This window comes from Rhamphochromis longiceps, linkage group LG7 (assembly GCF_057381845.1).
Source record: "Rhamphochromis longiceps isolate RC_006_pf linkage group LG7, R_longiceps_female_GT1.1, whole genome shotgun sequence".
NCBI classification, from domain to species: Eukaryota; Metazoa; Chordata; class Actinopteri; order Cichliformes; family Cichlidae; genus Rhamphochromis; species Rhamphochromis longiceps.
In genome coordinates, this window is record NC_140563.1 from 45277834 (window position 1) to 45294085 (window position 16252).

Genomic DNA, 16252 nt, shown 5'->3' on the forward strand with positions numbered 1-16252 from the left:
GGGCAGATGGCTACCTCTCCCTGAGCCTGATCCAAACAGAGGTCACTTCCTGGTAAACTGGAGTTTTCCCACAATCATCTAGTGCTTGCTCACAGGGGATCATCTGACTGTTGAGGTTTTCTCCAAAACTACTGCAGAGTTTTTACCGTAAAGCACCTTGAGGCAACTGTTGTTGTGTTTTGGCGCTGTATAAATAAACTTGAATTGAACTGAAGAAGCTTACATTTAAAATAAATCACATTGTTTGTGCACTAGAAGACCTAATGATCAGTGGAATTATTCTTTCAGACAACACAGACAGTGAATGCAATCTCTTCCCACTTTACTACAACATCATTTAGAGTCAGTAGCTTATTAAAAAGGAGTAAATTCAGCTGAAACAATAATGATGTTTTATTATTCACCCTTACCTCTATCAAAAAATGATGGAGGTAAGAGGAAACAGGTGAGACCTTTGTACGAAAATAGCTGTATTGTCAGATGACACCTACTTATGGAAGCTCCTTTCCACCACTGAACAAAAAACCCAAAACTTTTTTTGCCATCTGTAATCAAAACTTTGAGATAGCAACTTAAAACGTTGACAAGCTTTCATAACTACTTGACTGAAGTTTCGTATTGGCTTTATTTATTTTAAATGTAAATATTGTCTCTGCCATGTCTTAGTGCTGTCCTGCACAAGAAAGGAATCTCTAACATTGGAAAAATATATATTTTTTTAGTCAGGCCAATCATTCTTTAAATGGACATGAAAAGTGTGTGGCAACTCTACACAAGCACCTTTTTCTTTGAGATAAAACATACTTAGATCAAATAAAATGTTAACTTTAACTAGGATGCACACAACTGACAGGGTGACACTTTAAATCTGTGGCAAGTTAAAAAAAAAAGAAAAAAAAAAAAGGGGCCTCTTTACCATCAGTTCTGACAGCAAACCAGACTGAAGGCAAACTGGAGCATTTGAAAACATAAAAGCATGACAGGTCTTTTTATTTGGACCCTGACCCAACTCCTTTAGCACCAACAGATGGGAGAACAAAACTATACGGCTGACAATTCATTATCTGATTGCAAACACAGATTTTAGCCCCAAAAGGTATATTTTACATTTAGAAAGTTTAGGAAAGGGTTCTACATCTTTATGATGGTGAGAGCAGGCTCAAGCTTTAATAAAACACATTTTCTTCTCCCATTTGGAAACACGGCAGCCGGAGATTCCTGTTCCTGTCCTGATTAATTCCTGTGAAGCAGAGAAACTCTGAAATGTCATCTCATTTATCTGTGAATTTTTTGGGAAAAACGTTCAATGACAATACAAATGATTTAAAATATGCAAATATTGTCTGTTGAGAATGTCAGTCTGTTAGAGTAGCAGGAGCTGTTTAAAAAACCCCCAAAAAAAACAACAAACAAAAACCCTTGTATGCGAGATAAAGACAATAAAATCAAAATAGAATTCAGACATTCAAATTATTTCTCTTGGACCTACAATGACCTTTGTTGCATTTTAGTGCATAAAGTTTTTATAGTCTCTACTCCACCATTTATTTCTTTTTCCAGTCCTCCAGCAAAATGATGTGCTCTTTAATGTATATGTTAAGTCTTTTTTTTGTACAATCCAAGCAGAGAGGTGCTGCTCTTAGAAAAAGTCCGATGCTTTCCGTCTTTTGGGAAGCTGCAGCAGATTGTCTGTGAGCGACGTGACGTCCTGAGAATTTGGAGTCTTTGCTTTGTTTGGCGTTGGCGTTCCCGAAGGAGTCGCCGGGCCCCCGAAGGGAGACTTGCATGCAGCGAGTCTGTGTGAGGGTGATGGGGTGTAACTTGCTCGCAGTGCTTTGTCTGTGTATTTGCTGGAAGTCCGATTTACGAGCCGTTGCAGGGCAGGCGAAAGGGCCGGGCTCAAACCTTTAGGCGTCAGGCTGCAAGACAAAGAATATAATGTTAGTTTCATTTCTTCAAGACTTCACAACTTTAATTCTGGTAGAAATGAAATGACAGACGCAGTGAGCATCAATACCTTGCAAGGTTCTCTGTGACTTTTCGTAACGCTTCCTGTTTCTTTGCACGGTTCTTAGCGGCAGCCTCGTTGGCCATCTTTAAACCAAGCCTTTCTCGTCTCCCTGGTTCTGGGATCTTTAACAAAAGGTAATTAAAGTCAACTATTTTACTTAAACAATTACAAATTAACCATCAATCCACCTGTAAATTCTCAGCACCTTAAAAGAAGGTCCATGATTCCTCTCAACATACGGGGTGTCTGATCCATCCAGACGAAATGGTGTGCTCTCGATCTCACCCCAGGTCATCAGAGGTGACTCGGCTACACCTGAAAGGACAAATGCATTAAGAGATCTAGTGCCAAAGCAGCTCCAAGCTGATTGTGGAAACAGATACTTTGGTATTCATGTTTTATCTGCTGTCTATCAAATACCACAATCGCTAACAATGAGAGGGGGGGGCTTGATTTTTGGCAGCAGGCGAAGCGAACAGACGAAACGTAGTCACATCACGTCTTTGATAAGGAAACAGTTCAATGTGGTAAACTTTTAATTCTTTAGCTGCCCCAGTCAGATAATGGAACAGGTCTGTTCTATGCAAAGCACAATAATAAGATTACTCACCAGGTGCAGGTGAAGGAGTTTTTACGTAACCATATCCATTCATTGATGGGGATTCATGTGGGATAAGCTCTTTCCCATCAGGACCTACTTTACCCTGTTTGAACTACAGAAACAACACAACATATGTTCTGCATCATCAAGAAATCCACTTTTTTGCCTCCCCTACCTCCATTTGAACAGACTGGCAGGCAGTGCAAGCACTTCATTCAGAAATAAGTGGCACATAAAGGCAACGACAGTCATTGTTTTAAATACAGTATCACATTAACAACACCTACCTGTGCATTGAGAGCTGCTGCCTGCTGAATCTGGCTCTTGTTGAGAGCTTTGCTGAATGGGTCTCCAACAAAGCGAGTGTTCTTGTGAACCACCTCCCTTGGTTTCTTGAAGATGGCATCATCATCTTTAACACCTGATTTTAAAAAAGGAAGAAAATAATAATAATTGTAGAACAAAATAAAAACCTCACTCACTGACACACACAAGTGAATTTAGCCAATTTTGCAAATTCACACAACTACCGACGCTCAAGCCTCCTACCCTCTGGATAATACATCAAGGCATTCTTGGCTTTGTACTCCCAGGTCTCCAGTCCAGCTTTGGTGCATTCGAGTGCTGCCTTCTCTACTGATGGTAAGGCAAGGTTCTGCTCATGACGCTGGAAAACAATCACAAGCTTTTATAAATGATTTGAATGCAGCCAAGAGGTAGGATCTATTAACACTCACCTAAGTCTATTTGGTGACTCAGTTTAGCATGTTTTAGGTGAGTGGTTTACTACTCAGGGGCAGGGATAGCTCAGTAGGTAGAGTGGTGGCCCCATGATCGGAAGGTCGGGGGTTCGACTCCACTGAACGGCTACCCTGAGGTACCCCTGAGCAAGGTACCGTCCCTACACACTGCTCCCCGGGCGCTGCACTGGTGGCTGCCCACTGCTTCACTGGGTGAATGGGTTAAATGCAGAGGAACTATTTCCCTATGGGGACTAACACGCACACTTTACACTTTACACTTTTACTTTACTCGACAAGCCTGTTGCTCTTATTTTGAAAGACTGTGAAACAAAGACTCCTGTTAGGAGTCTATCTTTAGAATAAGGGACTCATACTCATCCTCTTCAACTCCAAACTCTTCTCAGAAGTTACACTACGTCACACTAGCTTTACCTGGTGGAGTGACTAAAGTTTATTTACATTTATTTTGTCTTTTGGTTTTTTTTTTAAGGAGTTCTGCACAAGACTGTCTTGGTAAAAATCTTTATAAAAGCAATCTTCTGTTTGTACAGTAGCATCTGGGAAATAGCTTCGTGTTCTTGTTTATTGGCAGCTGACAAAGCTTCTGGGTGCACTAATGTCACCTTCTGGTGGCACAAGTCTATTACGTCATACCAGACATGAGTTTCTTTTTTCTTGTTTTAAAAAGAATGGAAAATGCTGTTTATCCTTTAAGACAAGAAACAGCTGCACAAAGTATTTTTTTAAGCAATGTAACTGCTATTAAAGGGGGGAATAAATCCTGAGTATAATTTAATTAGTTAGTATATAATTAGTTAGTATATATACTAAGTGAATATATAATGCACCTCTACCAGAAGGAAGTGGTATTAATGGTCCTACAAACTGTTCGCTGACCACCATGCGATGAGCAAATAGAAGAAGCAACACATTAGCTTCCATTTGCTGGCAGATAAAAGGCGTGTGGCACATTCAGATGCGATGCTACTATATAAAACAGGGGAAACATGCAGAGCCAAAGAGGACTACAGCCTGAAAAACAAAACAAAAAAATCTGGTTCACCGCAAACTCCACCAGGTAAAGCTAGAGTGAGCAATCTCAAAAAAACTGTTTCTAGTTTTTGGTGAATAACAATTCTAGTTTAAATGGTCATCCCTAACATACGTGCTCCACATCGCCACAAATTATGAGTTTAAGTCTGTGGGAAACTAATGCAATGATTTAAATACTTTTACAAGTTTTTGCGATAAATTGACACTCGTGAACATATGAAAGCCCCAGAAAACAGATCAGCACACCTGCATTTACACAGCTAACCATCCATACCTGTTTGAATTCAGCTTCAGCCTCATACAACCAGGCATGCTTCAGTTTCTCCTTGTCTTTTGCCAGATCCATTATCTGTTCAAAGGATGCATTATCCTCACTGGTATTCTTAGCGAGGAAGCGGTCCAGGCTGGGCAGATTTTGTTCTTCTGTGTCGTCAGCCCTCTTCTCTAGAAAAAAAGAAAAAATACCAATAATTTCTCATAGTCGATCAATTTAGTGCCAAACATGTTAACCACTAATGAGAAACAGAATGGTATACAATATGGGAAAGCATGTAAATGTCAAAAGAAGGATTAACAGCGAGACGTGGATGTGAAGCTTTAACAAATTACACATTTACTGCATGTCGTTATGTGTTCATCACCCTGCTTACTTACCTCCATCTACAGCTTTAGCAGAATAAGTGGAAGCAGGGGATCCCAACTGGCCCACTGGTGTTTCAAAGCTAGCAGGCGTCACATCTTACACAAACAGAAGAGAAAGAAAAAATTTGAATGAGAAAAAAAACACCTGTTGAATTCAAGTATTTTATCATTAACAAGTATTTTACTTGGAGAACACATAATGTCTTATTTAATTCCACTTCACTCACATGGTGCAGAAGACTGCGGTGTAGATTTTGTCAACGAAGATCCGTATCGGATGGAAATTTCTCTCATCCTCTCCAGGTCTCCATTTTCCTCTGCTTCAAGATATTCCTTCTGTGCCTGCAGCTTTGTCACATCCGGGAAAAAGTCCCTCTGGATAATTTTCTCTAAGCTCTGTCAACAAAAACAAAACACAAGCAGAAGGTTAATACAGAGGACATATTACCAGGAAATATGGGCTTATGGCACATAGAGATGTGTTCAGATGTTTACATACACTCATCATGGGCATGGATGTCATGGTAATTTTAGTCTTAATTTTTTTTTTGAATAGTTTGTTTCCATGGTGCAATTACTGCACAGTACACGACTTTAATCAATTAAAAAATTAACAACAACAAAAAAACAAGAGTGTACACATTTGAATTCACTTTGGATTTTCTCTAATTCAAACAGGGTTAGATATATGTAAACAGGTTCAATATATACACACACTAAAATCTTTTGAGTGTTGCTAAAGGTTTAACAAAGCCAAAACAAGGGCAAGGACACAACAAGGACAAAACTTTGTGTAACTGATCACGACTGACTACAACTGGTATTTTCTCTTCACCAGCATAGAAAGGATTTGTTTGACTGTAGTCACTGGATTGACCAATACTCAGAACAATGGGAAGGTCCAGTGAACACAATGAAGATCTAAGAATGAGAAGTTTAGATTTACACAAGTTGCAAAGATCTCTTGAATCCATTTCTAAACAACTGCAGATTACAAGATCATCATTTCAAATAACTGTACGTAAAAGATTAACAGATGTGTCACCACTTTGCAGAGGTCTTAAAGAAAATCCAAACTGTCAACCTCAGATGACAGGAAATTGGTTAGGCTGTTCAGGAACAACCCTGTAACCACCAAGGCATAAAACCTGCCATGAACTGAAAACTGCTGAAGAAAAAAAAAGTTTTTCCACTCACTGTGGACCAACTGGGAGCTGACCAAGAAAGAAGCCTCTGCTCTAAAATCGATACCTTTAAAAACTCGACTTAAACTTGTTGCTGCCCACATGGAGAAGCCAAATGCCTTCTGGAGAAAGGTTTTATGGTCAGAAGTGACAAAGTTTGAGCTCATTGGCCACAATGTCAAGAGTTACATTTGGAGGACTAAAGGTGAGGTTTCCAAACAGAAGTTACGAAGGTAATTATGGTTCTGTGAATTCCCAGAAGACTGCCAGTGACAATAAACAATGCAGCTATGTCTTCTTGTGCTCAGTGCAGGTTGAGATTTCATATAAACAAAGTCAACTGTGTGACCTGTAGGCTACCTACGCGTGTACACCATAAAACCCCCCCGGTACCCTACATCCGATCTCTATAAATGTTCTTGCACTGAGATGCTCCAAGTGAACTGCATGACTGGCAGTTATCTGGGAGTTCACAGAACCGTGGTAACTTTTGTAACTTTAATTAGGTTTCTTTCCCTCCTGCCTACAGAAGTTGCAGTAAACAATGAAGATGACTTATACTAGCAGTGTCGTGAGGAAAAACTTACTGGTCAGCCAATGGCAGAATAGTTGAAGCTTGAGTGGGTCCTGAGACCAGATTAAGTCAGGTGACCCTAGCAACCGTGTAAGGCACTGCCAAGGATTCTGCTGCACAGATTTCCCCTCATGGAACACCTCGAATTACTGCCCAGGCAATGTTCCTGGTAGTGTGGCAACTAATATCTGAAGAGACTTTTTGTACATCTGTTTTACTGTGTCAACAATCTGGTGGGAAAGCTGTTTTGGCAGAGCTTTTCCCTTTTTCTTACAAATATAACATATAGCCCTGCTCTGAGCTTAAACTCGGAGTTGCCACAGTATACAGACACACAGGACCCCACTCACCAGACTGAGGAGTGTGGAGAACCAGATCCTTGATGGCCATCTAGGTCCTATCAAGAGACCCTGTGGTCTGACTGCCCCACTGTGTGAAACAGTAGCATTATTAAAAGACCCTCTGGATGGCATTGTGGCAATGGGCTGTGTGCTCCAACACAAGAAAATTTGTAAAACTTGTGGACTGCGGTTAAAGCCACGTCTGTGCCAGGAACCAAATCAGTTTAAATGAACTCTAACAATTCTTCTAAGAAGAGTGATCCAATATCCAGCTAGATTTATTTAGGGCTTTTTGATAGCTACTTAAGTGTCTCGTCGTGGTGCAACTGGTTAAACAATTTTTAACCAAATATTTTCGGGGTATAAGCATGCCATTACCATGCTATTCATGTAAATTTAGTAACTTAATCCTTACTTGAGCAATTTGCTATTGCACTTTCATATCGTGAAGTACTGTCATAACAAGCACCTTACTTTAAACCTATACGTAGATTTGATAAGTAAACACGTTTTCCACACTGACTGCATAATATTTGGAGCTGTTATACACTTCTATGTCTGTCCAGACTAGTACAATAAAGTATTTAGTCTAAAGAAATGTAGCTGTGTTGTACATTACCTGCCTGCTAACTTACAGTTGTTAGCTAACACAGTCGCGCCTGTCTATGTCTGCTATTATTTACCTCAATGTATTCCTCCTCATCCAGGACGTTTCTCTTCAGCGTTCCCTTCTCCTCATCCTCTGGTTGCTGTTGAAGAGCCACTGTTGAGACCGCCAAAGGGACGAGAGTCCCGGACAGTGCTTTCCTCACGCTGGCGCTGCCCTCCATTGTGGTCCCTGTTAGCCTCCTAGCCAGATGGCTAAATAATCTTCTACTACAAATAGCGACGAAAATTAAGCTATTAGAGGGTGTTTCTTTCAGTGGGTTAACACCGTTTAAATAGTTAACCAACAACGTAAAAACCCGATACTTAAAAATGCCCAACGCCACCAACTCTAACACATTAGCTGACTTTTAGCCACCAGCGTACAAACAACGCACAGCCGAACAATTACGTCACCGGAAATTTACGGCTTCGCTAGAATTTTCCAAAATAAACCCTGAAAGCCAACAGCGGTTTGATAGTTCGCAGACCTTAACTTAAATTAAAAAAAAAAAAATAAATAAATATTTATATATATAATTTTTAAAAAGGCTTTATATAGTTTTTGTTTCATGAAATACACTTACACTCCATTTACAGTACAGAAGACAAACTCTAGTGTCATGTCTCACAGTGGCTTTACAAAAGCACAAGACCTTCACATGTGGAGTTTTTAGTGCCTAACAATTTAATAATTTTTTTATATATTTATTTACAGTGTAAACAATTAGTCAGAAGTGATTTAAACTTTTGAAACATTTTCATGCCTGTCATCACCAGAAACGAACAACATTTTGTGGGAAAATTTATATTAGACATACTAAACATATTAATGACTTCATTGTAATTTTCAGATATAGCAAACCATCCACTGAGCCATGTTGGACTCTTTGGCGGGCTAGTTCTGACCCCCTGGTCGTTTGTTTGACAAAGAAATGCTAAAGAAATCGATAAAGTAAGGCGTTAAAATTCTATTAAAAAAAATAAAAAAAAATAATAATAATACCGTAATAATAATAAGTTAGCTGCGTTTTCTATTGGTGGCACAAAAAAGGCATTTCTTCTTTTCTTAAAAAAATCCCCAGACAACTGTATTTTTTCTCAAGGACACGTTTTTTTTTAACAGTCTGTGCAAACTACAACAACCCATTTACAAATTCAAGGTTTTACTTACAGTAATAGTATCAATACATGCCAGGATTTTACATATATGGTTACATATAAGAATTATATGTTACATATAGGTATATGCAAACTATTTTGATTGGATCACACAGAGCCATGCAAACTTCTTTTTTTTTCACTTTTTTTCTGTGTTTCCCACAACAAATGAAAGTCTTTTCTGACGTCTCCACTTGGCTCTTCTGTTTTTAAACCAAACCTGATTGACAGAAAAGAGGCAACATTGTTGAGCTGTCATTTTATTAAATTCAGTATCTACAGTAGTCTTTATTCACATTTACATTATTAGCAGACCATCATATTTAATAAAAACAATTATGTGATGCTGCAGTGTTACCTCCACTCTCTCTTCTCTTAAGTGAGTGCGCTGTGCGAGTTTCTCTCTTGTGTTCACATCTGGGTACTGGTTCTGCAGGAACAGCTCCTCCAGTGCGTCCAGCTGTTCCTCAGTGAAAATGGTCCGGTGACGCCGGGTTCGCCTCTGTTGACTGGGTGACTGCTCCTCCCTGTGAGTGTCTCCCAGCCTGCACGAATCTGAGAGGATTGCTGGGTTCCAGCCATACTGACAAGCTGCAGGGAGGAGGTCTGATTTAAGGTTGGGGGAGCAGAATCAAGCTCAACCACAGACAAAAGCGGAAGGTATGGTCCTACCTTCGTGGATGAAGTCAGGCTGGAGTATGTCAGCACAGTGGGAGCAGTAGCAGCAGCACAGGCAGGCATGATGAACCGCCTCTGTTTGGCCTCCAGCAGGACTCACTGTCTTCTCTTTTAAGCCAAGACCACTCGCTCCGTAGGACCGTTTATCTCCACTCCTGCTCGGATACTTCAGGATGTTCTCAATAGTAAAGGGGAACTTCTGCCTCTCCATCCTGATCAGTCCACCTCCAAAGAGGTTTCAGTGAAAGCTCAAAAGCAGTGGTGATCACAGGTTATTGTGACACACACACAGAGGACTTTTCGAGCCTCAGTTGCTCTTCTCCTTCTCCTTCTTCTCTTTACAGCAGCGTGTCAAGCCCTTATAGTGAAATTGGGAGGCCAAAAAAAAAGAAGTAAAACCATAATCCCCCCCTATGGACCAGACACATAAAAACGGTTGAAACTTAATTCCTTGCTAATCTGGGCAGTTTTGTGAAGAGGTTAGGGAGGATGGCAGATTCAGTTAATCTCGCCTCATTCCTTTCTTCAAAAGAAATCAGATTTCGCTGCATAAAATGAGAAGTGGAGAGCTCCTAAGATCCTTATTGTTAAGGTTTTAGAGGAAAGGGGATTTCTTGGTATTAGAAACCTGGATTTAAAGATGAGCGTTCTTGGTGTGGCCACAGACTTGTGTATGCTGAGTCTGAGGATTAGTTCTTCAAATTCACTTCATAATGTCGCTTCCACGTATAGCTCTGTCAACAAACGATCCTGCATAAATTGGTATATTTATTTACACAAGCTGGGGCTACACTGTCAACAACAATGCAGACTTAAGGTGATTACAAAGTGATTAGGGCGCTGCAGATGATGGGGTGACTCATTTGGCCCGTGTATGTTTGCACACAGAGAGAGAAAATTCAGAGATATGGATCCATCCCAGTCGTTTGTATTCACGATCGTGCATCATGTGTCTTATCTTTGTGCTGCAGTCTTTTCAGTCTGACTTTTCTGACAATGTGCGCAGCTGAGGTAAAGCTATTACAGGTTAAATTCAGCCCCCCCACCACCACCACCTCCAACCCCGACAAATCCTGTGATTTCATACAAGGCAATACACCTTTTTTTTCCCCCTCCCAGAGAATTAATGGATTTCCACAATCTGTCCTAAGCTCCCTTTATAAGCGCTTTTTGAAAACAGATAACAATAAACACCATCTCATCCTTTTCACTCGGGTTTAATAGCATCCAGATTGTTGATGTATAGTTTGCGCAGAAAGTGAGATCCTTATCTGCAGTTATTGTGGTTCTCAATAGAAGGAATTGTACTATATCCATGTTGGTTCAAACAGTTCAAAATTCATTACTGGGGATTACAACAATAAAGATCCATTTTATTGTTGTAAGCAATATTTGGTACAAGGAGTAAAAGAGAAAAGAACCACAGCCGATGGGTGGCAGATGAATTCTTTTCCGCATTTTTAGGAGATTCAAAAATAGTATAAAACTCTTTGTCTTAAGGAAAAATCTTGCTTGATATGCTGGAATTTATTACACTGAATATCACATGAATTGTACAATGTATTTTTAAAAGTGCTTTATAAATAAAGTATGTTGGTATGGTATTATAAGGTAGTTGTGAATGAATAACTGTTCAAAATAATAATTTCATAATCATAATCATTAAAATGGACCTTGGCTCAGCACCTCTGTCAACATTCTTCTGATTGGCTGCCTCTACAATACACAGGTGGACAGGTTGACTATCTCCAGTGCAGAAGGTCTGCAGAAGTCTGGGGAGGATGTATCTACACAGCATCAGATAGTAGTCTGTAGGATGGAAATCAACAAGAGGAAGCGCGTGAAGGTAGAGGCAAGGATTAAATAGTGGAGGTTGAAAAAAGTAGAATGTTGTGCAGATAACAGATAACTGTTAAAGTGCTGAAGGAAACTGGCAAGAAGGCTTTTGCTGTATCCTCTGGGCAGAAAAGCAAGAGACTTGGTTGTGAAAATACAGGAAAGTATTTAAAGGAAGGAGTTGGCAAAGAAAAAGTGGGATAATCGAAGAGATGAAGAGAGGAGGCAGGGGTACCAGGAGGCTAGGCGTATAGCAGCAAAGAGACAAGAAAAAGGCTTTCAAAGAGTTATATTTGAGGCTGGACGCTAAGGAAGAAGAAAAGGACTCATGAGAGATTGAACTGATGGTCAGGGTGATTAAGGACAGAGATGGAAATACACAAAAAAGTGAAGAGAGTGAAGGTGAAGAAGCAAAACATAATATGTGTGTCAGTGAGAGGAAGATGGGTGTAACAGTGAAGATGCAAGGAAGAGAGGTAGTGAAGGTGAAATATCAGGCTGTACCTGGGCTCAGACATCCAAACCAGTGGACAGAGCACAACAGAGGTGAAGATAAGAGCGCAGGAGGGTGGACCGAGAGGACACGAGTGTTAGGGGTGATTTGTGACGGAAGGATAACAGCAATAATGAAAGGATGATTAGACGACAGTGAGACCTGCTGTGATGTATGGTTCGGAGACGATGGCACTAACAATAAGACGGGAGGTGGATCTGAAGGTGGAAGAGCTGGATGCTAAGATTGTCAGTGGGAGTTATAGAGGCAAGGTTGAGATGGTTTGGAGATTTGGAGAGGAGAGATAGAGGAAAAGAGGAAAACCATAGAGCAGATTCATGGATGTAGTGAAGCAGGACATGCAGGGGGTTGGTGTGACAGAGGAGGAGGCTGGGGAGACGATGAGATGAAGGCAGATGAACCCTAAAGGGAGCAGCTGAAAGAAGAGAAGAAGACGACACTGTCTGTGTTTTATGAGAAGACTGAATAAATAAACTAAATGAGACGGAGGGTGAATGAGACACTGTAATCATTATAATAACTTCTTTTTTGTTGTGTGACACTGCATTTGAAAGACAGAGCCTGGAAAATATTAGTTGCCACACAGAATGTTGATTTGCTTGGATGCTTCTGAGCGTGTGCGCTCTTTAGGGTTACGTGTCACAGTCTTATATTTTAAATGGCTATTCAGACAGAAAGCGCGTGGGTGGAAAAAATGAGAAGATTAAAGGACACAAATCAAATCAGTGCACCTCAGACAGGAGACACTGGATTATAAATACACCCACACACGGACTGTTGATAAACGAGCAGGGAGCTGTGCAAGGCAGCAGAACGCTGACGTGTGAAAATGCTCAGCTTCTCTGCTTGGTGCTTGGTGTTTGGACCCAGGCCCAATACCTCCTGCAGAAACAGAGATTGAATCAGGGCGACCGGGGGATCACACCCTCCTACTCTTTCTGTTTCCTCCTGAACTTGTGCAGAAAAAAAAAAACTGTAGACATAATGCACCAACAGGGAGGAGGAATCTGGAGTACCACTCCATTGTTGCATAAAGTATTTTTTAATTGCATTGCACAATGTTTTTCTTTATTGTGTTTTTAAAATATATATATTATATCCCCTCAAGGACCTGAAGTGGGATCTGGTGTTTAGTTTGTTTTGCTTCAAAATCATGGCGCAAGACTGAGCTTGCAAGAAAAAGATGGAATCAAAAAGGGAGTAACAGGGAAAAATTGCGCAATTTCTTTTTTTGGTCTGCTTTTTTCATTCTGCAGCTCAGGTTATAGAGACTCGCTTCCTCTTCACACTCATATTTACAATTTTATTCATTTCCCAAAAAATAAATAACAGCTAAACAGACAAAAAACACATTAAACAAATTAAAGATTCGATTTGTATCATTTTCATTTCATTTCACTGACAGCTCAAATGCACACATAAACAAAGACTTCAAGAGGTTTGTGCAGATGTTCTGCTCTTTATCACCTTTTTAATTTTTTTTTTAAAGGAGTGCACACTTCACTGTGGATTGATCGACACAGGCCCTTAAAAGGCCTTTTCAAGCTTTTTCCAGTCACCTCTGAGGACCTGTGAAAGCTGTTGTGTTAGATGTGCACTTTGAATTTAATCATACTCTGTGTGCGTTCATGTAGGGGGAGGGACGCCCCTCCAGCCCATGCTTCCAGTTTCACCTCTTACATTTGGGACACTTGACTTCAGCAGTTGGAGAAATCTGTAGCACAGGGGTTTTGGTTCACTTAATATTTTTTTTATCCCTGCACCTTAATTGATTACTCGTGTACTCAATAAAGACATGAGAATAAAAGCACTGAGTACCTTATTGATTGTGTTTGTCTATAACTGTGACTTAGATGAAGATCTGACAACGTTCAGTAATAAATGCAGAAATCCTGTAGGTTATATGCCAGGGTTTCCTTACCTTTTTGACTTTTGACTCCTTAAAATGAAATAAAGTCTACTTGAGACCCCCAATCACAGGTTAACCTATAGAGGTGCCTCAGTATGGTGATGACATTAAGGAAAGCCTAGGGTGCCAAAATAACTTAAGTAAGTACATCATTAAATAATGAATGAAATGTGTCTTTAATTAATAAAATATTAGGTGATTAGCTCCCAACAAACTAAACAAAGAGCACTTCTAATCTCCCACGCTAATCTGAAATCCGTGTATGTATGACTTAAAACATAAATACACATAAATCCTACATGTACAGTTTTACAGTATATTTGAATGCAACTTTTCCAGCTAGGTAAATATTGTAAGCCAGAAATTAAGCTAACAAAAGCTCCGAGGACTGCCTTCCCACAGAGTCAGCCGGCATCTTTCCTGCCTTTATTGTAGCTGCATTTTCTTTTCTTTGTGGAAGTAGCTTGTTGCTTTGTACTGTGTCAACATTTCCTCTCTTGGGAGCTGTTTAGGTGCAGGAAAAGTGGCGAATGTTAACATGCACTTGACCCACAATGGCAGTCTTTTGTGCTTTCTTCATAACCACTTTAGAAAAGTGTGTGCCCTGCAGTGTTGACTTCTGAATACTAGAGGTAGTCTTCATGTGGTAAACTGTCTTAACTAGATTGTTGATTTGTGTATCTGTGGTTTTGCATATTTTTCTCTTCCAGGTGTTGTGGTTTTCTAATTATGTTCTATCATTTTATTATATTCTCTTCCCTTTTCTTTTTTCTTCCAGACTTTCCCCCAATGTGCCAGCTTTGATATTGTTATAATACACATTAACCAAGTAATAATAATAATAATAATAACGACAATTTTTATATATATATATATATATATATATATATATATATATATATATATATAAGGGGTGCAACGATACACAAGATTCACGGTTCGATATTTTTTCGATACAAAAAAAAATGTTCATGCCTTTTTAATTTGTCATTTATTAAAATTATAAATATATATTTTAACTCAAAAGTACAGTTTTTAAATTTAATGTTGCTGAAACAACAAAGTAATAAAAAAAATAAATCTATCTGATTGAGGAATCACTCATCTTTGGAAAAGAGAGTTTATTACAGAGAAATGGTTCTTTCCAAAATAAAAGCTATACTATACGCTTCTTCTGGGCTATATTCTCAGCAGCATATTAAACATATCAGGTCCCCATAAGGAGAATCATGTGCTAACGGCTGTCTAAATGACTCGGGTAAAGTTTGTAGCATGCTTGTTGTTTTTGTCTTTGCACTAGGATGATGTCAGAGTAAATGTGCAGTCACATTCGTTTTGTTCCCACTAGTGCTGTCAGCGTTAATCTGAAATGATTTTAACGCCACAACACGGCAAATCTCCATTAACGAGCTACTGCGGATCGCCCAGTGCGTGGGGCTGGACGGCCAACACGTTAACGAGCTAACTGCGCTAACGCACTAGCTCCCACCAATGTAATTGAGCATTGCGTGGCACATCCAACATACTGTTTTACTTTAGTCCATGAGCGCTTACCTTCAGGGTAATACGTCACATGAAAACCAAAATAATTCCAAACGCCAGATCTGAATGAGGGTGGGGGAGGTCCATGTTGCAACGAGAGCTTAACTTCTGTCACGCTAGCTTGCCCTGCGCTCTTCCTTCTGACTATGCTGTCTGTGTGGAGCGCTCAGTGAATCTGCGCTCGACAGTGCAGCCTAGGCGGAGTAGTCGAACGCAGATTCACTGAGCGCTCAACACAGACAGCATCGTCAGAAGGAAAGTTGATAAAATAAATTACAAATGTTGTATTGTTCGATACATATGCGTACCGAACCGAAAGCACTGTATCGAACGGTTCAATATCGATACGAATATCGTTGCACCCCTAATATATATATGTATATATATTTATTAGGGGTGCAACGACAAACTTTACCCGAGTCATTTAGACAGCCGTTAGCACATGATTCTCCTTATGGGGACCTGATATGTTTAATATGCTGCTGAGAATATAGCCCAGAAGAAGCGTATAGTATAGCTTTTATTTTGGAAAGAACCATTTCTCTGTAATAAACTCTCTTTTCCAAAGATGAGTGATTCCGAACCGTGAATTTTGTGTATCGTTGCACCCCTAATATATATATATATATATATATATATATATATATATGAAAATAAAGAAATGTGACAAAGATGACACTGGTAAACTGCAACAGCTACTATTCTGTAACATCTCTAACAGGAAGAAAACTCAATGGCTCCCTTCAAAGCATCCTATGTCACAAGACATTAAAGCTGTACAATGTTCCCACCACTAACACATGACCCTACGCTGTGTT

At 39.8% G+C, this 16252-nt stretch overlaps 2 protein-coding genes across 2 annotated transcripts; both read right to left on the minus strand.

Moving 5' to 3' along the window:
• Positions 1–958: 958 nt before the first annotated feature.
• On the minus strand, positions 959–8224 carry ess2 (ess-2 spliceosome associated protein). Its single transcript, XM_085413849.1, has 10 exons — positions 7833–8224; positions 5278–5446; positions 5063–5146; positions 4683–4852; positions 3162–3279; positions 2900–3033; positions 2622–2724; positions 2217–2326; positions 2018–2133; positions 959–1919 (listed from the first exon to the last, which is right to left on the minus strand). The coding sequence occupies exons 1-10, from the start codon at positions 7977–7979 to the stop codon at positions 1640–1642; spliced, it is 1431 nt and encodes a 476-aa protein (XP_085269975.1). The 5' UTR covers positions 7980–8224; the 3' UTR covers positions 959–1639.
• A 242-nt stretch (positions 8225–8466) lies between these two features.
• LOC146666045 (visual system homeobox 1) lies at positions 8467–14661 on the minus strand. Its single transcript, XM_085411281.1, has 3 exons — positions 9628–14661; positions 9314–9546; positions 8467–9175 (listed from the first exon to the last, which is right to left on the minus strand). Exons 1-3 carry the CDS (start codon positions 9842–9844, stop codon positions 9095–9097), a joined length of 531 nt encoding a protein of 176 aa, XP_085267407.1. The 5' UTR covers positions 9845–14661; the 3' UTR covers positions 8467–9094.
• Positions 14662–16252: the final 1591 nt, after the last annotated feature.

Excerpts from the sequence above, each read along its gene's own strand:
- LOC146666045 (XM_085411281.1), bottom strand. The coding sequence starts at position 9,844 with ATGGAGAGGCAGAAGTTCCCCTTTACTATTGAGAACATCCTGAAGTAT. Across the intron at positions 9,547-9,627 it reads GCCTGACTTCATCCACGAAG|CTTGTCAGTATGGCTGGAAC; the intron begins GTAGGACCATAC and ends TCCTCCCTGCAG. Across the intron at positions 9,176-9,313 it reads TAAGAGAAGAGAGAGTGGAG|GTTTGGTTTAAAAACAGAAG; the intron begins GTAACACTGCAG and ends TCTGTCAATCAG.
- ess2 (XM_085413849.1), bottom strand. The coding sequence starts at position 7,979 with ATGGAGGGCAGCGCCAGCGTGAGGAAAGCACTGTCCGGGACTCTCGTC. Across the intron at positions 3,034-3,161 it reads CTTGATGTATTATCCAGAGG|GTGTTAAAGATGATGATGCC; the intron begins GTAGGAGGCTTG and ends TTTTAAAATCAG. Across the intron at positions 2,134-2,216 it reads ATCATGGACCTTCTTTTAAG|ATCCCAGAACCAGGGAGACG; the intron begins GTGCTGAGAATT and ends CTTTTGTTAAAG.